At 47.2% G+C, this 24004-nt stretch overlaps 2 protein-coding genes across 2 annotated transcripts in view; one reads left to right on the top strand and one right to left on the bottom strand.

Annotated features, from left to right (window-relative positions):
• The window catches only part of LOC136577180 (nuclear factor 7, brain-like), a 407170-nt gene that overhangs the window by 308678 nt on the left and 74488 nt on the right, over window positions 1-24004 (bottom strand). The window lies entirely within an intron of this gene.
• Window positions 5847-8506, top strand: LOC136577410 (sulfotransferase 1 family member D1-like). The gene is made up of 3 exons (XM_066577307.1): window positions 5847-5983; window positions 8124-8249; window positions 8421-8506. Exons 1-3 carry the CDS (start codon window positions 5851-5853, stop codon window positions 8504-8506), a joined length of 345 nt encoding a protein of 114 aa, XP_066433404.1. The 5' UTR covers window positions 5847-5850.

Consider the following 24004-nt stretch of genomic DNA (forward strand, 5'->3'; position numbering starts at 1 on the left):
AGACATTCTGAGGAGCGGGCAGACTCCCAGGAACTGTTCTCGGGCCCCTGCTCAGATTGGGCAGCAGTGGTTCCTCTCCCACCAGAGGAGTTTATCGTGACTGATGCCCAACCATTGGAAAGTTCCCGGGGTCCGGGGGATGAGGCTGGGGACTTCCGGCAACTGTCTCAAGACCTTTCAGTGGGTGAGGAGGACGATGACGTTGAGACACAGTTGTCTATCAGTGAGGTAGTAGTAAGGGCAGTAAGTCCGAGGGAGAAGCGCACAAAGGATTCGGAGGAAGAGCAGCAGGACAATGAGGTGACTGACCCCACCTGGTTTGCTACGCCTACTGAGGACAGGTCTTCAGAGGGGGAGGCAAGGGCAGCAGCAGGGCAGGTTGCAAGAGGCAGTGCGGTGTCCAGGGGTAGAGGCAGGGCCAGACCGAATAATCCACCAACTGTTTCCCAAAGCGCCCCCTCGCGCCATGCCACCCTGCAGAGGCCGAGGTGCTCAAAGGTCTGGCAGTTTTTCACTGAGAGTGCAGACAACCGACGAACAGTCGTGTGCAACCTTTGTTGCGCCAAGATCAGCCGGGGAGCCACCACCACCAGCCTCACCACCACCAGCATGCGCAGACATATGATGGCCAAGCACCCCACAAGGTGGGACGAAGGCCGTTCACCGCCTCCGGTTTGCACCGCTGCCTCTCCCCCTGTGCCCCAACCTGCCACTGAGATCCAACCCCCCTCTCAGGGCACAGGCACTACCGTCTCCTGGCCTGCACCCACACCCTCATCTCCGCTATCCTCGGCCCCATCCAGCAATGTCTCTCAGCGCACCGTCCAGCCGTCGCTAGCGCAAGTGTTTGAGCGCAAGTGCAAGTACGCCGCCACGCACCCGCACGCTCAAGCATTAAACTTGCACATAGCCAAATTTATCAGCCTGGAGATGCTGCCGTATAGGGTTGTGGAAATGGAGTCTTTCAAAAGTATGATGGCGGCGGCGGCCCCGGCGCTACTCAGTTCCCAGTCGCCACTACTTTTCCCGATGTGCTGTCCCTGCCCTGCACGACCACGTCTCCCGCAACATTGTACGCGCCCTCAACAACGCGGTTACTGGCAAGGTCCACTTAACAACGAACACGTGGACAAGCACAGGCGGGCAGGGCCACTATATCTCCCTGACGGCACATTGGGTGAATTTAGTGGAGGCTGGGACCGAGTCAGAGCCTGGGACCGCTCACGTCCTACCCACCCCCAGAATTGCGGGCCCCAGCTCGGTGGTGGTATCTGCGGCGGTGTATGCTTCCTCCACTAAAGCACCCTCCTCCTCCTCCTCCAACGCAACCTCTGTCTCGCAATCAAGATGTGTCAGCAGCAGCACGTCGCCAGCAGTCGGTGTCGCGCGGCGTGGCAGCACAGCGGTAGGCAAGCGTCAGCAGGCCGTGCTGAAACTACTCAGCTTAGGAGAGAAGAGGCACACGGCCCACGAACTGCTGCAGGGTCTGACAGAGCAGACCGACCGCTGGCTTGCGCCGCTGAGCCTCCAACCGGGCATGGTCGTGTGTGACAATGGCCGTAACCTGGTGGCGGCTCTGCAGCTCGGCAGCCTCACGCACGTGCCATGCCTGGCCCACGTCTTTAATTTGGTGGTTCAGCGCTTTCTGAAAAGCTACCCACGCTTGTCAGACCTGCTCAGAAAGGTGCGCCGGCTCTGCGCACATTTCCGCAAGTCCCACACGGACGCTGCCACCCTGCGCACCCTGCAACATCGGTTTAATCTGCCAGTGCACCGACTGCTGTGCGACGTGCCCACACGGTGGAACTCTACGCTCCACATGTTGGCCAGGCTCTATGAGCAGCGTAGAGCTATAGTGGAATACCAACTACAACATGGGCGGCGCAGTGGGAGTCAGCCTCCTCAATTCTTTTCAGAAGAGTGGGCCTGGTTGGCAGACATCTGCCAGGTCCTTGGAAAGTTTGAGGAGTCTACCCAGGTGGTGAGCGGCGATGCTGCAATCATTAGCGTCACCATTCCTCTGCTATGCCTCTTGAGAAGTTCCCTGCAAAGCATAAAGGCAGACGCTTTGCGCTCGGAAACAGAGCCGGGGGAAGACAGTATGTCACTGGATAGTCAGAGCACCCTCCTGTCTATATCTGAGCGCGGTGAGGAGGAGGATGAGGAGGAGGGGGAAGAGACAGCTTGGCCCACTGCTGAGGGTACACATGCTGCTTGCCTGTCATCCTTTCAGCGTGTATGGCCTGAGGAGGAGGAGGAGGATCCTGAAAGTGATCTTCCTAGTGAGGACAGCCATGTGTTGCGTACAGGTACCCTGGCACACATGGCTGACTTCATGTTAGGATGCCTTTCTCGTGACCCTCGCGTTACACGCATTCTGGCCACTACGGATTACTGGGTGTACACACTGCTCGACCCACGGTATAAGGAGAACCTTTCCACTCTCATACCCGAAGAGGAAAGGGGTTCGAGAGTGATGCTATACCACAGGACCCTGGCGGACAAACTGATGGTAAAATTCCAATCCGACAGCGCTAGTGGCCGAAGGCACAGTTCTGAGGGCCAGGTAGCAGGGGAGGCGCGGAGATCAGGCAGCATGTACAGCACAGGCAGGGGAACACTCTCTAAGGCCCTTGACAGCTTTATGGCTCCCCAGCAAGACTGTGTCACCGCTCCCCAGTCAAGGCTGAGTCGGCGGGAGCACTGTAAAAGGATGGTGAGGGAGTACGTAGCCGATCGCACGACCGTCCTCCGTGACGCCTCTGCCCCCTACAACTACTGGGTGTCGAAGCTGGACACGTGGCCTGAACTCGCGCTGTATGCCCTGGAGGTGCTTGCTTGTCCTGCGGCTAGCGTCTTGTCAGAGAGGGTGTTTAGTGCGGCTGGGGGAATCATCACAGATAAGCGTACCCGCCTGTCAACCAACAGTGCCGACAGGCTTACACTCATCAAGATGAACAAAGCCTGGATTTCCCCAGACTTCTCTTCTCCACCAGCGGACAGCAGTGATACCTAAGCAATACGTAGGCTGCACCCGCGGATGGAAGCATCGTTCTCTATCCCCACCAAAAACGGGGACCTTTTTGCTTCATCAATCTGTATATAATATTCCTCCTCCTCCTCCTCCTGAAACCTCACATAATCACGCCGAACGGGCAATTTTTCTTAGGCCCACAAGGCTCAGTCATATAATTTTTGTAAACAATTTTTATACGTTTCAATGCTCATTAAAGCGTTGAAACTTTCACCTCAACCAATTTTTATTTTAACTGGGCTGCCTCCTGGCCTAGTTACCAATTAAGCCACATTAACCAAAGCGATTAATGGGTTTCACCTGCCGTCTTGGTTGGGCATGGGCAATTTTTCTGACGTACATTAGTACTGTTGGTACACCAATTTTTGGGGGCCCTCGCCTACAATGTAATCAGATTAATTTTTAGCCCACCTGCATTACAGCTGACGTTATCTCAGCTGTGTTAGGCACTGCAATGGGATATATTTATGTACCGCCGGTGGCTTCCTGGCACCCACCCATGCTGTCGGTCCACAGGGACTTCACAATAGGGAGTTGTACCTGCCTGTGTCTATGAATTAAAAAACCCGGTCAGGTTGGGGCATGCAGTGTGGGCCGAAGCCCACCTGCATTTAACATGACATTACCTCAGCTGTGATGGGCAATGCAATGGGATATATTTATGCACAGCCGGTGGGTTCCAGGGAGCCACCCATGCTGTGGGTGCACACGGAATTCCCATTGCGGAGTTGTACCTGCCTGTGACTATTTATAAAAAAACGCGGTCTGACTGGGGCATGCAGACACCTTGACAGAATGAATAGTGTGTGGCACATAGGTTCCCCATTGCTATGCCCACGTGTGCAGCTCCAGATGGAGGTGGTACAGGATTGGATTTCTCATTGCTTCTGTACAGCATTGTGGACTATCGCCCCGCCCCTTTTAAAGAGGGTCGCTGCCTAGCCGTGCCAACCCTCTGCAGTGTGTGCCTGCTTTTCCTCTGGCAGACGCACTTATAAATAGACATGAGGGTGGCGTGGCATGAGGGCAGCTGAAGGCTGGGCAGGGACAGTTTGGTGTGCGCTGTGTACACTGGGTCGTGGGGGGGGGGGTTGGGCAGCATGTAACCCAGGAGAAGTGGCAGCGGAGTGTTATGCAGGCAGTGATTGTGCTTTGTTGGAGGTAGTGTGGTGCTTAGCTAAGGTATGCATTGCTAATGAGGGCTTTTCAGAAGTAAAAGTTGTTGGGAGGGGGGGGCCCACTCTTGCCGCTATTGTGGCTTAATAGTGGGACCTGGGAACTTGAGATGCAGCCCAACATGTAGCCCCTCGCCTGCCCTATCCGTTGCTGTGTCGTTCCCATCACTTTCTTGAATTGCCTAGATTTTCACAAATGAAAACCTTAGTGAGCATCGGCGATATACAAAAATGCTCGGGTCGCCCATTGACTTCAATGGGGTTCGTTACTCGAAACGAACCCTCGAGCATCGCGAAACGTTCGTCTCGAGTAACGAGCACCCTAGCATTTTGGTGCTCGCTCATCTCTAAAAGAAACCAATCGGACACAAGTCATCAACCTTGAATCTCAACCAGCTCTCTGGAGTTACAATTCCAGAGCCCTAATTTATTGAAACACATAATACCTGCCCTTTATGGGCGTATAACAGATTACATCAGTAACGTATACATATTCTTATTCGCTGGGTCATATAGAATTCCCTGCCTCCCTCCCCACCTTCTCTCAAGTCCAGTGTACGTGTGGACTTTGTCCTCTCAGCATGCGGTCAGTTAAAGTAATTCCTTTGTTGGAGAAGTTGAAGGTGGGGGGAGGTGGGGGGAGGTGGGAGGAGAACGCCCAAAATGCATACAAGTAAAACACACAGTATAAGAATGTGATTTAACTCTTTCCTTATGTAGTGGAGCTTTATATTAGGCTGAAGTTATAAAACACACATCTTTCATCATGCCATTGTCCTGCAATTACCATAATGAAATTATGCAGCCATTAGCCTCTACAGACTTAAATCACTACAGCTGCGCAATACTTCTAGTTCATTACAAATCAATAGACATTTCATGTCTACTACACATGCACTGCTCAGATATGCTGATGTGAAGGAGCCTGCAGGCGGGTGGTGTTCCACCGCAGGCACAACGCTGCTCCTGCCTCACACTTTTGGGTTTCTCTAGTCTGGCTGTCTTGGCCTTGCGCCCTTTGGGGGACCCTACACACCGGTATACACCCTGTGAGACCCAACGCTAAACCACCTCCTAATTCCAACTGAAAAGGTAAAAGCGTTATCAATTTGGTACATTGCACACTCTCTGATAGCATCATTTAAATGCCCCAATCGGCGTTTGGAGGTCCTGAACGTCCCACTCTGCCTGCAGTGTTATCGGAGAGTTAGGATCGGTTGTCATGGCAGCCTAGGGCCTCCTGAAGGCCCCCAGGGATGCCATGAATGACCATCTATCAAGGCACACCTTCATAGATTACCCTTTCAGAACGCGGTATAATGCAATACTATTGTACTGCAGTATACTGTATGAGCGATCAAAAGATTGCAAGTTTAAATCCCATTAAAAACAAGTTTATAGGAGTTTTTTATTAAATATTAGAAAGAAAATTAAAACTTGTAACCCCCCCCTCCCCCCCAATAATGGCACAATTTTATTTCCTAGGTCTTTTCACACATAAATACTTCAGAGTTTTCCAGCACATTATGGGGTACACCAAAGAACGGAGAAAGGCTGCAGCAGGAAGGGTTAAACAAGTTCTATAATTATGCTCTAGTCACATCCAGAGCTGCATTCTCTTCTCTTATATAGGCTACAGCCATGGCTAATCATCCTACGATGAAGGTGGTCGGTGGGATGCCCCTCCTAGGGCCTTTTGCAGAAAACTGGGAGAGTGTTCAGTGTTTCCAGGCCAGAGAAGAGGACTTGCTGATCGCTACATACCCGAAATCTGGTGAGACTGAGGAACTTTATACACAGGGGCGTCCCTATCCTTGTCAGTCCCAGAGTCTCTGCTCTTCAGGTAGTAGCACTGCTGGCTGGGGTATCGGTATGTGGCACCGCTCCTCTTCCACCGTCCTTGTAGCTTCACCAGTCTTGTTGCGGGTCTGACTTGTCGCTACCTCTGACCTACCCTATAAACCTGCCCTTGTGTGCTCTGCCCCGCTCCTGAGTGCTTCATAATACCATCTTTAGGCTGCCTGTCCACGGGCGTTGCGGTAACCTGCGGCAGATCTCTTCCACCTGCGAGCAGGGGCTGTCAGACGGATCTCCGCTGTCGGCCTATCTGACAGATAGGCTGACCGCAGAAAATCGCAGCAAATCACAGCATGCTGCGACTTGCTGGCTGCAGCGAAGAATCGCAATGATTCTCCACTCGTGGACAGGGGGCATGCGCATACTTCAGGGGTTGAATCGGCGACCCAGCCCCTGTGCTTGAGGGGGCCCAGAGGCCGTCCTCCACCATATACAGGTACACTTTCAGATCGCACTGTCTGCGGCCGCGTGATTAGTGCGGTCTGGCCGACAGCATGAGCCAGAGACGAGAGTAGGAGGAGGAAGGACTAGATGAAGACAGGGGAAGAGGAGGGGGGATGAGGGAAGGAGCAGAGAGGACACAGACTCGTGCACAGCATGGCATGGATGATGAGGTCCTCTCCTTGCTGCTTCCCTCCTGCTGACACTGTGTACAGCTGCTCTCCTCACCACAGAAGTAGTCCAGGCCCCGGGGTATCTATCTAGTATCTATCTGGCCTCATGTCCACTCGCACGCACGGATTTCACTGCTGAATCCTGCACATGCGCACCAATTTCTTTTAAAAAATCTGTCTTTCCGCATATCCGCGGCACAGCACAAAAACAGCTGCGGACACGGACATCTTCCATAGGCTTCAAAGGAAGCTGCGGGAGCCGCCTGTGTGGCAGATCCACAGGAAAATGGAGCACGCTGCGATTCCTTCTCGTGCATGCGACCCGCACGCCAGGAAGGAATTCATCTGCATGCTTTTAGCTGCCTTACTGATGCTAATGCATCCCTATGGGCAGCAAAAGGCACGGATCTCCCTGCGGGGCCACACGCCAGTTTTATAAATAAAATCTGCACGTGGGCTTTGGCCCTCAGGTATAGGGAGGGGGGAAAAAGGGCCTAGGGGGGGAGGGCGGACGGCCCAAGCTGAACTTTTGCACCCGGGCCCATGGTACGCCTTTAGGTATGCCCCTGGTTCACTGCGTTCCCTGCGGACGAATTATCACTACAGGGAATACAATCCAAACCCGCCCATGGACCACCAGCCTTATGCCTGCATCACACGAATGTATTTGCAAAGTGTTTGCACGTACAATATGTAGTGAATAGAACCCATTGACTTGAATGGGTTTGTTTGCATAAACGCATCTGGTGTCCACGGTCGTGATGCCGGCGGTAAATCGCTGGCAAATCACGCTGTCTGAAGCTTTCGCGAATAGTTGTGATTCTCCATGGTCAGCCTAGCTGTCAGATAGGCTGACAGCGGAGATCCGTCTACCGTTTTCTGCGGCGACCGCAATGCCCGTGGACAGGCAGCCTAAGCTGCTTGACACATGGTGATTTCCACACTGGTGTGGAAGACTGGGGCAGGCAGAATAGAGAAGCTTCCTGGTCTGGGTCGGGTGCAGGGGCTATTTAGGATGCTGCCGGCAGGGCGGGTTTCCCTAGGATGGGTGCAGGGGCTACTTAAGCCCCCGGCAGGGCAGGTGCCTTCTGGATGGGTGCAGGAGCTACTCGGGAGGCTGCCGGCAGGGCGGGTTCCTCCTGGTCAGCTGCTGAGCGCCCTTGGCGGTGAGTGACGTGCCAGCCGTTTCCTCCAGTACGGCTGAGCTGTGTCCATGGTGTGCTTGATGGCAGGAGACGTACCTGGCTTGGTGTGAAATTATCTCTCTAGCATAACTGCACTTAACAACAAAAGTTACTGACTGTTTTCAATAACTGAAGTCGTAGAGCAGTAACCCATGACTATTGGCACCGTGCACAGTGTCAATTCCCACAACTCCTCTAATTACCATTGACAACGGGGACCTTCACATGACCATGCTCAATAGATGTTGACTCTTTACAGGTACCACTTGGGTGAGCGAGGTTGTGGACTTAATGCTCCAAAATGGAGATGTTGCAAAAAGCCAACGTGGAGCCATATTTGAGCGGGTGCCCTTTCTGGAGTATGCGGTGCCTGACATGCCGTCAGGTAAGTGGTGCCAATAAAGTTATTTTACAGTGTTTTTTGGGGTTTGAATTTCCCAACAAATGAGCTGGTAACACCAAAACCTTGATGAACCATCGGCCTTGTAGGAGTCCATGTCTTATGTTGTCATCACATTCCTTCATACATAAGTCCAACTTGTCACCTCTTCCTCAGGAACGGAGATCCTTGATGCTATGGACTCTCCCCGCGTGATTAAAACTCATTTACCCGTGCACCTCCTGCCAAGCAGCTTCTGGTAGAAGAAGTCCAAGGTAGTGAGTTCTTTGTAGACCACAGCTGATCTCACTGGAGTCTGGTTTGATATGGAGTCTTGATTTCCTCCCCTTATAGCCAGGCCTTTTACATTTTCCCTCCCATGCTATAATGGCTGGCCTATAACTCTTGCTGTAGTTCTTGATTTATCAGTATAGAAGGCTTGTATGATGAGGTCTACCTCTCTCTAGATTATACAGGCTGGTCCATATAACAGGTCGGTCTTTCCTTCTTTACAGCCTGATTCTTTTGCTATCTGTCTTCCCCTAGAACCTGGTCTTTTTTTTTTTGTGCAATGCCTATTGGAAGAGTCTGGTCCATTTCTTGCTTGAGCATCTGTCTTGTAGAGTTTGGTCCCCCTACTACAATGTATCCAGGTCTATTGGACTTGCTGTAGAACCTAATCTGCCTACTTGCCTGCAAACAGCCTATATAAAGAGTTGCACAGTCTCTTTTTCCCTTAAAGCAGGGGTGTCAAACTCATTTTCACCAAGGGCCACATCAGGCTTATAGTGACCTTCAAAGGGCCGATTGTAAGACAGTATAGTGAGGTCCTGTTCACACCAGCGTATTTGCGTACAAAATATGCAGTGAATAGAAGCCATTGATTTCAATGAGTCATTCACATGAATATAGATTTTCACAAAGCATGACCTATTATGTTACATACTACGCACCGCAATAGGCCATTAAAGTGAATGGGCCGCGCAAATACATGGTGAATGCGCAGGAAATCTGTGTATTCACTGCTTATTTGCGCACCATTTCAGTGGGCCCATCTGCGGGTTTTTTTTTTTTTCCTCTATTGCGGAAATACGCAGTGTATTTGTACGACCGAAACACTATTACGCCCTCGTGAACGAGCCCTAATGGTGACACCCTCACCCCCCTCTAGTGGTCGCAGTAGTCATAGTGACTCTCATAGTAGCCCCAGTAGTAACAGGGTACCCCCACAGTAATAGTAACCCCCCATAGTAATAAATCCCCGTCAGTAATATTAACCCCATAACAATATTAACCCCAACCCATATACTTCCTCCTTGCTGTCAGCACCGCTCCCCCTCTGCTCGCGCTGAGCCTGGATGCACACTGACGTCAGTGTGTAGCCTGGCACACTTCCTCCCTGAGTCCTCTCCTGCGGAACTGAGGAGCAGAGGACTCAGGGGAGGAGGATCCCGGCTGCACACTGACGTCAGAGTGTGCGCCAGAATCAGCGCTGCCAACGTGATTTCCACTGGGGAGCTACGGCACCCCAGCTGGTAATCACTACAGTGGTGAGCGTCTGTCGGCACGCCGCGAGCCACATAAAATGAGGCAGCGGTCCTTGTGTTTGATACCTGTGCCTTAAAGGCACTGGGTTTTTTTTTTGCTTCTTCTCCAACTTACGAAAAATCTTAACTCTTATTTTTCCAATGTGGCTGTCTGAGGGCTTATTTTTGTGGGGCAAGTTATATTTTTCAATTCTACTATTTTTAATGTATCATTCACATTAATGTAAACATTTATATATGGTGTAAAATGGAAGAAGACACAATTTCAATATCTTTGGTGGGAGGGAATTGTTTTTACAGTGTACACACAGCGGCAAAAATTACATGATAACTTTATTCCATGGGTCAGTAGGATTACGACGATACCAAATTTATAGATATATAATTTTTTTTTATTATTTTTTTTTTTTGTGGGATGAACTGCAGATTCTATTGATACCATTTTGGAGTTCATACGACTTTTTGATCACTTCATTAAGTTTCTACTTGGAGATGGGATGACCAATAGAAGTGCAATTTTGCCTTTTTTTTATTTATTAGTATTTAAATGTTTATTATGTTCACCATGTAGTGTTGATGTGAGGAGAGAGAACTGACCCCAACTTCTTAAAAAAAAAAAAAAAGCAGGTACCCATTCACAATACAGGTGTTTTTCTATGCGGCCATCCGACTCTAGGATCACCGCACAGAGGTGCTTGATTGTGACACCCATGCGTATGTGGGGTGTATCTAGGCTAAGCCTTTTCTGGAGTAACTGCCTGCCAAAGAGTCTGTGGGGGGACTCCTTACCCTCCCCCTCCTCCTCTGGACTGTATTGATCCTGTGTATCCTCCCTACCTCTGAGCTATAGCCTGTCAGTACGTCAAGTGAATTGTACCTGTAATACCTGTTCAAGTCTTTTTTCAGGTAAAAGTTATACTGGGCCTTAACTGTTCCTAAGGACCCGAGGTTATATATCTATCTCTGTGTTTATTACTCCGCCGCAGAGAATAATGGTATGTGGGAACGGTTGCATCACAAGTGATATCTAGTACAACACCCACACACACCACTATCATCCCCTTTATTGGCACTCCCAGCCAAAGGAGTGTTGAAGCCTGGCATGCAATCTACACTGGCCTTGGCAGCATGTCATCCCTCTGGGACCAGAGCATGACGAGTGACACGTCAGCACCCCCCCCCCCCCCTTGAAACTGTCTGTTTTACTAACTGTCCCTACACTACCCCGCAGTCCTCAACTGTTGACCCTCCTTGACATCCCAGAGGGAGGCAGGCCCTTCGAGCAAACCAAGGCAAGCTCTCCGGGTCTACCACGGGGTTTTTCACACCCCTTGCGACTGGATCACAGCTAGCCTGAGTCCCCTTGCAGCCACTGACGCGTTCCAAGGAGGGTGATCTGGCCCCAAGGTTGGAGTGTGTTGTAGACAGGGGTCAGAGGCTTCAAGGGGTTATGAGGCTTGTTCACATTCTTGGAGGACATGTTCAGCAGGTTCATGGTGGGAGCAGCACTGGCAGCAGCGGTTTTACAGGTCCTCTGGATACAGCGGATTACACATCAAGCTACAACGATAAAGACAATGAATACACACATAATAGAGATCCCTATTTGGGCCATGCTACCATGGGTCCTAGCTGGTCAGCAATTCCCTATAAGGCATCTCTGGTGTAATTGACAAATCTCTGTTGGTTATAATAGTAAAAATGTAGATTGGATAAACTATATCTAACAGTGACACTGGTAAATAACAACTCCCATCCTGCTTTAACCTGATCCCTGGCGTTGTATTCATCTGGTACCCCCCTAGGCACCCCTATGGCATCTATGTACACGTGGGGGTCAAAGCTACCTCCTGGTGTCTTGACTTCTCTTTTTGTTCGGTGTGGAGGTTTGTTCTCTGCGGCATTGTCAGATAGTGTATGCAAGGGCATTAAAGGGGTTGTCCCATAAAAGCAAGTGGGGTTATACACTTCTGTATGGCCATATTAATGCACTTTGTAATATACATTGTGCATTAAATAGGAGCCATACAGAAGTTATACACTTACCTCCTCCGTTGCTGGCGTCCCCGTCTCCATGGCGCCGACTAAAGCTGCTTCTTTAGTCGCACGAACAGTCGCGCTTGCGCACCGAAGGATTCCTCTTCTGTCTACCTCCGGGCTCACGAGCTGCGTCCTTGCTCCTCCCTCTTCTCCGCGTCATCATAGCTCCGCCTCCGTCACGTGGTGCCGATCAGCCAATTAGGTGGCTGTAATCGGCAGTGGAACGCAAGACAGGAGAAGATAATCCACGGTGCACCATGGGAAAGGACCGGTGGCCATCTTTAAAAGAAGAAGCTGCCCGAACGGGGATGCAGGTAAGCAATTTTTTTTTTAAAATAACAAAGGGATTGTTTTTAACGTTGCACAATGTGGGGGCATGTAGAAAAAAACTTTTTGATTTCGCCGCGGGACAACCCCTTTAAGGCTTTTGAGAGGGCACATTCTCCAGTCCAGTCCCCTTCGAGTCTGGTGCGTATCTTCCCGTCACCACACACCCAATAGACATCTCCTAGGGACTGGAATTGTCTCCGTGCTGGGGTGCCATCCTTCTGAGTGGCACAGTACCCATCTGTGAAGTTCCCTAGGAATCTACCATTGCCATAATTGACAAAGCAGGTGTAGTTTCACAATCCCCTCCCCTGGGCGTGGTACTTTAGTAATAATGGAGTACACTCTTCTTACCATCTTTTACAGCCTGTCCTATTGGTGGTGGTGGTTAGTATAGAGGCTGAGAGAACAGAGAAGGACCGTCGTATTTGGGCTCAAAGGGGTGTTTTCTAACAATTTTCTTCACATAGATCCAATCTTCGGAGAGCAGGTCATGTGTCCATGTGTCAGTCTCTGGATCTGGAAGGGAAGTAAATACTCAAGAATATACATTAGTTAAATGTTTTGTGAGAGCAATAATAGTTTGTCAAGCTACCATGCTGCATCTGGAGTTATCACGGTAAATACAATCCTAACCTTGGGGCCGACCCAAAAAGTACCTCATATGGGTTGAGGCCTACTCTGTCAGGTGTGTTCCTTCTGGAGAAGAGTACCAAGGGGAGGCACTTGGTCCATGGTCTATTGAGCTCTGCCATGGCCTTCTGGATCGTGGTTTCTAAGGTACCAAATAAAAACATTCTGCTCTACCACTGCTTTGTGGATAGTACAGAGCATAAAAGGCCAGTTCCATCCCCAACACTTTCATTACTTTCTGCATCACTTCTCCCGTGGAGGAGTACCTCGGGCACTCTCAGTTGTCTCTGGTACTCTGTACCTGTATTCCACCTCAGTTTTTGTTGGTGGCTTTTGTGGGCGGGTATGTCAGACAGGCTACCCTGAGAAAAGGTGTAGGCACACCAGACCGAACTTGTACCTGCCCACCCTTGGCAGTTGGAAGTAGTCTACTTGAAGAAGCTGGAACGAGTAGTCAGGACGAGGGGTGCACTGCATGGGAGCCTATATGGAGCTTACTCTGTGTTCTGTGCACTGAATCAGGCAGTTCTGTGTGTGTTTGGCTGCTGTGACGCTAAATTCTGGTGCAGACCAGTGACTAGCAACCACAGCCGTTTGTGACAGGTGTGTATCTTCATGGGACGCCGTAGCTATGTCCATGACGGGATAGGGGCCTGTGGGAGACAAGGCCTGTTGGATACCATCCATTTATCCCCAGGTGTCTCTTTGCCCCTGCCCCTCTTTAGTCACCTTTTGTAACTGAATCAACAGGTCATAATCCACCGGGGTGTCATCTGAGGGGGTACCTGTACTGCCCCAACCCCTGAAGGATCAAGTCTGAGCTTCTGTGTGGCTGTCTTCACAGCCTGATCATGGAGTGGTATTTTGTATCTTAAATTTCAGGGTACCGCTCATCCTTTCTACTTTCCCACTACTCTGGACAGTAGGGTGTGTGAAAGGCCTGGGATATACCCAGAGCAGACATGATGTGTTGCATTATTTCACCTGTGAAGTGTGTACCTTTGTTTGACTCAATCACTTCCGGTACCCCACATATGCAGATTACCTCGTTCATGAGCTTCTGTGCGGTTACCTGCTTAATTACCTTGGTAACAGGGTAGTCCTCCAACCTGAAAAGATATCAAGAAGCACATATTCATATTTACCAACAAGTGGGAGCTGAATGTACTCAATTTGCAATCCCTGAAATGGGTAGAGTGGCCTTGGCAAGTGTTATTTGGCCCCTTTACTTCTGCCCTGTTGCCTATGGCACAGATCATGCAAGACTGGACAAATGATGCAGCAGCTGCAGAGAACCCAGGAGTCACCCGTTCTCATTCAAGTGCCAACATCATTGCTGCTTTTGATAGATGTGTCTTTCCGTACATCAGCTGGGCCATCATGGGGCACAGGGACCATGGTAGGCAAGTTCTGTTGACTGTTCGCCATACGCCGTTCTGTTGCTCCCATTTTTAGTCCATCTTTCCTTTTTTTCCCTTGCTGGCTTGTAAGTGTAATGTCCTTAGCATATCAATGTCCAAAGTTTTTGTCTCTGCTTAAGCTGTGAAAGAAAAGAAGTTACTGACAGCATGAGGGCCGCTGCCTTTGCTGTGCTTTCTAAGATGGCGTTGCCTCTTGCTTCTCCAGTGTAGGAATTGGTGTGAGCTCTCCACTTTGTCAGGTAGAAGTAGAGCTTTCATGAGACTCTGCACTGCTGCACCATTCTTAATTGGCTGTCCTGCTGTGGTAAGAAACTGTCTGGCCTTCCATATTGGGCTGTAATCATGAGCTATGCCAAATGCATACTGGGAATCAGTGTAAATCTTTGCCATCTTACCTTCTACCACTCTACACGCCTCAGTGAGGGCCTTCAGTTCCGCTTCTTGTGCTGAGACATGCGGAGACAGAGCTTCTGCTTTTAGGACATCTTGTTGTGTGACCACTGCATATCCGGTGTGGAGTCATCAATCCTCACCCTGGTACCATCTATAAAAAGCTCAAAATATGCATTGTTAGCAGTAACTGTTTTTAAAACCTGAATTTTCTTGTTGCATCAATGCTAGATAATTATGCTGATAATTAAAAAATAGCTCATCTATAATACCTTGATCACCTATGCCTTCTCCTCCCCCATTTCAACCAGGATACTCGATTGGACGAAGAGAAGCCGGGTTCAAAGTAGTACAACATTGGAAAATGAGGCATGAAGAGGGCTGGTCAGGCCAGAGATATGTGCTTGGGTTGAACTTGTGTGCATATACTCTGGATGTCATGAGGGGTGAGGAGCACTAGGGGGTAGTCCAGAACCATAACCTTGCTCCCCTCACGGAGGTCATGGACCATGTGGTAGGTGTACACATGGACACCTCTTTGTGTATTCTCTTAACTGAAAAAGAGGGGAGTTTGCTGGAGGACGTATCTCGCGCAAAACCCTCATTGGAACCAAGCCTCCCACTTGTACCCCAACAACATTTTCTTGTGGGAAACTAAAGGGATACTGTTTGACCCAGGGGTGTGTATCCTGGTTTCAAATATACTATCATAGGGGATACATTCAATTTCCCGATGTCTGACTTGGAGGTGGCCAACAATTTGTAAGGACCTGCAGAAAACTGAGTTTCTACAGCAGCTGTCAGGACAAACACATGAGCCAGATCCACCATGAGAGCAGTTCGCTTACAAATCTCTTCTGAACTGGCACCTGAGGTCTCAACCTGTACCGATCCATTCAGTGAGAATTTGATGGATGCAGATAAGGTTTGTAAGATGTCAGTGCCGAGAACAGAGACATGAGTTACATCAGGGCAGAATAATCTACAAACATCTATGCATATTTGAAATGTGATATCATTTAAGCAAATTCATTATTAATCTGATCCTGCCTGCAATGTCTTACCAAATTTGAGACACAAAACTGTTTCTGGCTGCTCAAGATTCTCACCCTCTTCTTTTTGGACAAGAGAGGGATTACCCATTACGTTCTTTACATGATCTAGCTCCACCCCTTCGATTCTGATCACAAACAAGTAAAGTCTTATGCGGGGGGGGGGGGGGGGTCAATATCTGCATCATACATTTTACATTCATCACAGTCTGAACACTGGTCATTAACTCTCATCCATCCATGCGGTCAAGTCTGCCCTGTTTCCCCCTTGTGTGAAGGTGTACCAGGACATACAGATACACAGAAAAGGAGTGTGATAAAGAAACATACATCAGTTGAAAGGCATTGAGGTGAGTGTTTATAATGTTATAAAAGTACATGATTCTATTGAGATGAGATTGTGAATGAGTCCTATTTTTGACAAATTGTGTGAAAAAGTTTGCTGAGTGACTGGGATGTTATTCTATCTTCCTTATTTATTGATGCTGTTATATGCTATATTAAACGCTGGTGTCTTTAGAATGTCTCCCCCTCTCTCCCTTCTTCTCTGTCTGTGACCCTGAACAAAGAGTGAAGTCTGAGAATCACAACCCCCACCTTTTCAAAATAACTCTGACTGTTATCTCTCTGTAAATATGAAACACAGACTGAACAAAGTTGTTCTAGTTTAATTATTCCCTGCAGTTAAACTCGTAAGAAAAGAAAACATATGCTAAGAGCTTTTGACAACGCAACATTTTCTGCATTTTTTAAACCCTTGTATTCTTAAAAGCCCCCACAGAATGTGAGTGGGGTATAACTTTTTTTTACACTTGTATGGAGGAGACCAAGACGTACAACAAAGATCAGATTACATAACATCAGAATGTACCTTAAAATGCCTATCTTTCCTGCCTTCTAAGACAGTATAATTCATTAGATTCATTACAAGCTTCTATTCCATTAGCAAACAAAGCTACTTTCCAAGGTTAGTATCACATTCTTCTCTCCATTCTTATCTCATATGGCCCTGAGAAGAAGACCGAGGCAAGGAGGGGGGGGGGGGGGGGTGTCAACTCGCAGCTTCAAGTGAACAGTCCTTCTCTCTCTCTCTCTCTCTCTCTGTTAACCATTTGTATACACACACACACACACTAATTTATATATATATATATATATATATATATATATACACACACACACACACACACATCCATATCTATCTACCTAGTATTATACACCTTTTCCTATATATCTATTGCACTGTATCTATATCTATTATCACATATTGATCCTCTCTGCCACCAAATCACATGCCTCGTAACCTTTCTCTCCACTATGCTTGTTTTCCATATTTCTCTCACTACGTGACCATCAATGTAACGTTCAGTAGACAGTCTCCCGGTGCCAGGCACAATATATCACGTCCTGTGCTTTCAAACAATTCAGCAGCAACACAGTTTAGCAATCTGCCTTTACTAGAAGGGATCCAATAATGCACATTTAACCTATACACTTTGATCTGAGGACAATCCTCTACCAGTGGGCCAAATCCACAATGAGCCACTGTGTACGGTGCATCAATCTTGGCTATAACCCAACCTATGCATACTTATTGCCAACAACAACCCCTTCTTACAGTTTTTGAGCAGGACATACGTAAGCATAGACAGAGCACTGGTACAATCAGGGTCTTCTCATTGCCCTGCCGGGAGTGATCAGGTTGACCTATTTCAACCCTAACACTGTCCATTAGCACCCTCTATCTCCCCAGAGACACTATTGGTCCCTCCTCGGAGAAGAGTCTGTTTGGACAAAACCTCAATAAATTTTACCCTCCTGTGACCAGTCTGTTGACTCTGCCGATTAACCAGTACTCTCAGAACATGTATGCAAACCATTCCTTTTGAAATATGACAGGTTCTGTATTGCGTGGTCGAGACATAAGGTACCTGTATGACGGGTCTGGACTGACCAGATCGGGCATGGAAACACAGACAAGCCTGGAACTGGCCACACAGGTCTAGATAATTAATTTATCTTATCCCATTCAGATTTTGGTTGGACCCAGCAGTTCTGCTAGGGTTGCCTCCGTGTGTCCGTGTCTTTCAATGTCTGGTCCCTCCGGATCCAAATCGACCATGGCCCCACGTTGGGCGCCATCTGACGGATTTATTTTTGGGGTCCACGGCGTAATCAATAGGAATTTTTGCACCCTTCCATATTTATGTTCAGAGATTGTGCGCACAGTGGAAGAGATCACACAGAGAAAAGACTGTCAGTGTAGAAAGTCTTCCTGACTGTTTATTAGTAGGCGTATAGCATCTTATATAGCATGATGAGTTAATTGCCCTTTATGGGCAGGCAGGAAGCAATACGTGGTTGGAAATCAAAGCATGGGATTGGGTGGTCCAAATATGGTCTTTTTATATCCGGTCCTGCGTGAGTTGCTGTCGTCATGGACGTCCAACATCACGTGGTTTCAGGTACAAAATCAGCGCCATCTTTCTGAGTTCGATGGAGGGGCAGGGGCGGGAATGAGCAATGTGTCGTCAAATGATGCCTGAGGGTTATGTGTGGGTAAAAAAATGTGCCCTGAGGTTATGAGCCTGTGTTTCTATCAAGCTGCATATTCTGACAATGGTTAGCAGTACTGGATGTGCCGGCACATTCCATTCTACTGGCTCAGATAGTGAAATAGACATTTCACCATGTATGTTATATATATATATATATATATATATAAATATATATATAAATCTCCTCCCCACTGCGACCTCACCTCTGGCCTTCCAGGACCTACTGTGGGCTTCTGTGCATGCAGCAATGTGGTGCAAATGCGTAGAAGGCTGGAGAGCCCGGAAAATTTAAAATCTCCTTGCTCCAGGCTGTCAATGAAAGCCAAGTGCAGGGAGATGTCACCAGGCGAACGGTCCGACATGGATTGAAACGTCGCCGCTGCTGTACTGCTGTGAATTCACTTTATGTATTCTTTTGGAACCATAATGGATTAAAGCTCCTTTTTATGCAAAAATCTGCCGTTGATGCTGCTTCTGACTTTATGAACTACATGATCACTAATCATGTAAGGGAGAACTGCACACAGCGGCCTGGGGATAGCGCAAGATCATAAGTGATTTCACGCTATCTGACAGCGGGGAACGGCTGTCACTGATAGCCGGCCTCCCACTGCAACAGCGGGCGTGCATCGGATATGCGCCCCCCGCTGGTAACCCCTTCCCTGCCGCAGCATGGGAAGGGTGGATCGCGGCATGGGAAAAGTTAACAGAGGGAGCGCGCTCCCTTTGATGTTACCGGGCTCTCGCGATATTATTGCAGAGAGCCTGGCTGGTTGCCATGGCAACAGGATGCCAGATACCGGCATCCTGTATTGCCATTGCCTATGATCGCTGTAATAAGCGATAAGGGATTGCAGGAGAGAAGTCATGCAATGCCTTCTCATAGCAATCAGCTGTTATGGTGCCGTTACTCGTACAATAAGTTGAACATGCTTTTTATCCTGAACGGTAAAAAACATTTAAAAAACGCTAAAAAACTGAGGCAAACTCCTAATTTTTAGCATTTTGCCTCCCAAAAACTGCAATAAAAGTGATTAAAAAAAGCCGTATGTACCCCAAAATTATACCGAGAAAAACTACAGCTTGTCTCGCAAAAAATCCCTCACAGAGCTCCGTCCCTTGAAAAATAAAAACATTATAGGACTTTGAATGCAGCAATTTAGAAAAAAAAAAGGTTTCCAAAAAAGGGGAAAGGGGGACAGGGACTTGTTATTTGTATAGCGCCAACCTAATTTATTTATTACCCCCCAGCAAGCTGGGTACTCATTTTACCAACCTTGGAAGGATAGAAGGCTGAGTCAACCTTGAGCCGGCTATCTGAACTATGCGGCCCACTGTGCGCCACACAAGGCCCCAAAAAAGGGTTTTTGATGCAGAAAAGTGGAAAAACCTAAAAAAAAATATAAGAATTTTGGTATCGTTGTAATCGTACCGGCCCACAGAAAAAAATGGATTGTGTAATTTATGCTGCATAATTAGCGCTTTAAAAAAAAAAAAATATCTATGGCAGAATTGATACGTTTTCTCTCCCTGTGATCATAAAAAAAATAATAAAAGTTTTATAATATAGTCTATGTACCCAAAAATGGCACAAATAAAAACTACAGTTCACCATGCAAAAAACAAGCCCTTATACGGCCGTGTCGACAGAAAAATAAAAATGTTATGGCTTTTGAAAAATGGAGTTGCAAAAATCGTTGCATCCTTAAAGGGGTTGTCTCGCGAAATCAAGTGGGGTTATACACTTCTGTATGGCCATATTAATGCACTTTGTAATATACATCGTGCATTAAATATGAGCCATACAGAAGTTATTCACTTACCTGCTCCGTTGCTAGCGTCCCCATCGCCATGGTTCCGTCTAATTTCGGTGTGCCGATTCCAGCCAATCAGGAGGCTGGAACCGGCACACGTCATGGGGCGGAGCTACGCGATGACGCGTACAAGGGGCGGAGCCAAAACGCGGATGCTGCAGAGCCGAGCCGAAGGGAGAAGACCCATCTGCGCAAACGCGTCTAAAAAAGCAAGAAGACACCAAAATTAGACGGAACCATGGCGACGGGGAAGCTAGCAACGGAGCAGGTAAGTGAATAACTTCTGTATGGCTCATATTTAATGCACGTTGTATATTACAAAGTGCATTAATATGGCCATACAGAAGTGTATAACCCCACTTGATTTCGCGAGACAACCCCTTTAAGCCCAAAATAGGCCATGTCCTCAAGGGTAAAGAGTCTACTTTTTAAAATGGGGTCATTTGTGGGGTTCTCTATTGTTTTGGCAGCTCAAGGGCTCTACAAGTGTGCTATGGGGCCTAAAACACCTTCAAGCTAAATTTTTGTTCTGAGAGCCATCGGCTGTTCCTTTCGGTTTGAACCCCGTTGTGCAAAGAGACATAGTATTAGAGCCACAATGGGTAAGTTTTTGAGCACAGAACAAATAGGGGTATCAATTATGGGACGCAAATCCTCATTTTCATGTGCACTGTAAAAAAAACTGTTCTTAATGACGCGACCCCTTTTTCTATTTCCATTTTCGTTTTTTCCTCCCCCCCTTCAAAAAAATCATAACTCCTTTATTTATCCATCGACATCGCTGTATAAGGGTTTGTTTTTTGGGGGGTGTTGTAGTTTTCAATGGTGCTATTTAAAGTGCCATATAATGTACTGAAAAACATTCTAAAAATTCTAAGTGGAGTAAAATGAAAAAAAAACGACATTCCGTCATCTTTTAGTGCGTCTTGTTTCTACGGCGCACAAACTGCAACAAAAAGGACATGATAACTTTATTCTATGGGTCAGAATGATTGCTACGATACCAAATTTGTATAGGTTTTTTTTTCACTGTGCTACTTTTTTTTTTTCAAAGACATTTAATTTTTTTCAATTATTTTCTGCCGTCATCTTGTGCGTGCAATAACTTTTTTATTTTTCCGTCGACGTGGTTGAGCGAGGGCTCATTTTTTGCGGGACGTCCTGTAGTTTCCGATAGTACCAATTCGGAATACATACAACTTTTTGATCGCTTTTTATTGCGTTTTTCTGGGAGACAGGGTAACTAAAAAAGTGCATTTCTGGCGTTCTTTATTTTATTTTTTTTCGGACGACGTTCACCGTGCGGGAAAAATAATGCGCTACTTTGATAGATCAGACTTTTATGGACGCAGCGATACCAAATACATTTTTTTATTTTATGATTTAGATTTTTTAATAGATATGGCAAAAGGGGGGTGATTTAAACTTTTATAACTTTTTTTTTGCAATTAAAAAAACTTTATTGATTTTTTTTTTTACTTTACTTTAAAGTCCCCCTGGGGGACCACAACCAGCGATGCTTTGATCGCTCATGCAGTATGACGTAATGCTATAGCATTATGTCATACTATTTGACAGGCAGTCTATCAAGCCACCCCACAGGGATGGCTTGAAAGGCAATCTGCTAAGGCAGTCCTGGGGCCTTTCAGAAGCCCTCCGGCTGCCATGACACCTGCACGGCTCCCCCGATCTCACCGCGGGGGGGCTGTACGGGACCCCCGAATATCGTTCGACGGCTTTAAAAGCCGCTGTCAATTCTGATTTAAAGGGGTTAATAGTCGCGAATAACTGAACACGGCTACTGCCCGCGGGTGTCAGCTGTAAAAAACAGCTGACGCCCGCGCTGTATGAAGAGAGGTCGCCCCACGACCTCTCTTCATACATACCCCGACGCTCCATGACGTACCCTTACGTCCTGGAGCGGGAAGGCGTTAAACTGATATATTGGCGAAAATATTATTTTTTTTTTCTCCTGTAATTTGCATTAACTCCTGAAAAAAAAAAAAACTTAACGGTAAGGTCAAAATACTCATGACACTCCTCCGTTAATACATTGAGAGGTATATATTTTTTAAAATGGGGTCATTTGTGGGTGTATCTATCATTCTGACACCCATGAGCCTTTGCAATGTTGGTGTAGGAAAACAAAATGTTCCTCAAAATGTTAATTAATATTAAATTTGTACGTCTCCTAAATTGTTAAATAAAACTAAAAGGTTTCTCAAATGTGCTTTCAGAATGAAGTAAACAGATGGAAATATATATCTTATCAAAAATTTGAACAGCATGTTTGCATATATTTGAGCTATTGCTGTTGAAAATATGAAAAATGACAATTTTTTTTCCAAAATGTTTTCCAATTTTGGCGTTTTTAATAAATATTCACAGTATTCTACCAGTCTATTTTTACCACCTAAATGAAGTGCAATATGTGGCAAAAAAATGTCAGAATTACTTAGATATGCAAAACCTTTACAGAGTTGTTCTATGTATGTGACACATCAGATTTCCAAAATTTGGCCTGGACATTAAGGCGCTAACAGGCTTAGTCAATAAGGGGCTAAACAATTATCTTTACGTATAAACACTCAACATTTGAAAGCACAAAAATGAAGTTGTTCGTTCAAACGATAATCATTGCGTGTAAATGGACCTTTAGTTGTGCCTTTCACAGAATAGACCTGGATAAAATATAACTTTTATTAAATAACTTGTTAAAAACAAACACTATGAGCACAATTGCCCCCACGAATAAGGATAATCCCAGTTTTATTTTTGTAAGTGGGCTTATTGGGGACACTAAAAGACTTATACTCAGACACACGCATTTTGAGAACAATCATATATGATCTGACTTAGTAGAGACCAAAATCCAACAAGCCAGAATTAGGCCGCCTGCAGACGGGCGGAAATTCCACGGCGGGATTTGCCGCGGAATTTCCGTCTCTCGAAGCTGCCATAGGATTGCGTTAACAAATGCAATCGTATGCAAACGGCCACGATTTGGCCTCGCGATTTCGTGCGGCAAACAAACCGCGGTATGTAGTAATTATACGTCACTCACCGGCCGCCGGCTCCACTCTGCACATGCACCGGCTGCCCGGCAGCAGGCACATGAAAGAGTCGGGGCCGCGGGAGCAGGTGAGTACGCGGTGGCCCCTACAGGGTCGCGGGACGGGTCCCGCTGCGAGAATTCTCGCAGGCGGATCCGACCCGGCCGTCTGCAGGCGGCCTTAAGGATTTATTTATCTGGCTCCATAAAAAAATATGTCTACTGTAAATCTTGATGTGATTTATTGCTATAAATCACAATGTTGGATTTGTTGACACAAAGTTCTGTCACAAATCACTAGTAACCCAAAAACAGAGAGCAGTATGCTATCCTTATAAAGAGATTTTCATGCCGCTTAGTAGTTATAATTGTGAACTGTCAAGCTCTTACGATGTAATTGAAATAGAGATGAAATAAACTTTTCGTAATGCTTGTAATTACTGCTTGCGGGTGACACCATTGCCTCTTCTCCTGGGTTACATGCTGGGAATGCTGTCCAATCCCCCGTACAAGCCTACATCCACAGCGCACACAAAATTTTACCTGCACAGCATTCAGCTGGCCTCATGCCAAACACTCGCTTGATAGCCACACCACCCTCATGTCTATTTATAAGTGCGTCTTGGATGAGGAGGAACCGGAGACACACACTGCAGAGGGTTGGCAGGGCCTAGCAGCGACCCACTTTAAAAATTGTGGGCGATAGACCACAATGCTGATGACAATTGCTGATAAATTAATGTACAATCATAATTCCAATCCCGTGCCACCTCCGTCACAAAATTGTCAGGAGCTGCCAAACGTAAGCATAAAGGGGACTCAGATGCCAGTACTCCTACACAATACAGCACTGCATACTAACGCCAAAGATTGGTTTGAAGCAGGAGGTGTCGCAAAAGTAGCCACCACAGGTATACAGTGACCCAG

Source organism: Eleutherodactylus coqui, chromosome 8 (assembly GCF_035609145.1).
Source record: "Eleutherodactylus coqui strain aEleCoq1 chromosome 8, aEleCoq1.hap1, whole genome shotgun sequence".
Taxonomy (NCBI): domain Eukaryota; kingdom Metazoa; phylum Chordata; class Amphibia; order Anura; family Eleutherodactylidae; genus Eleutherodactylus; species Eleutherodactylus coqui.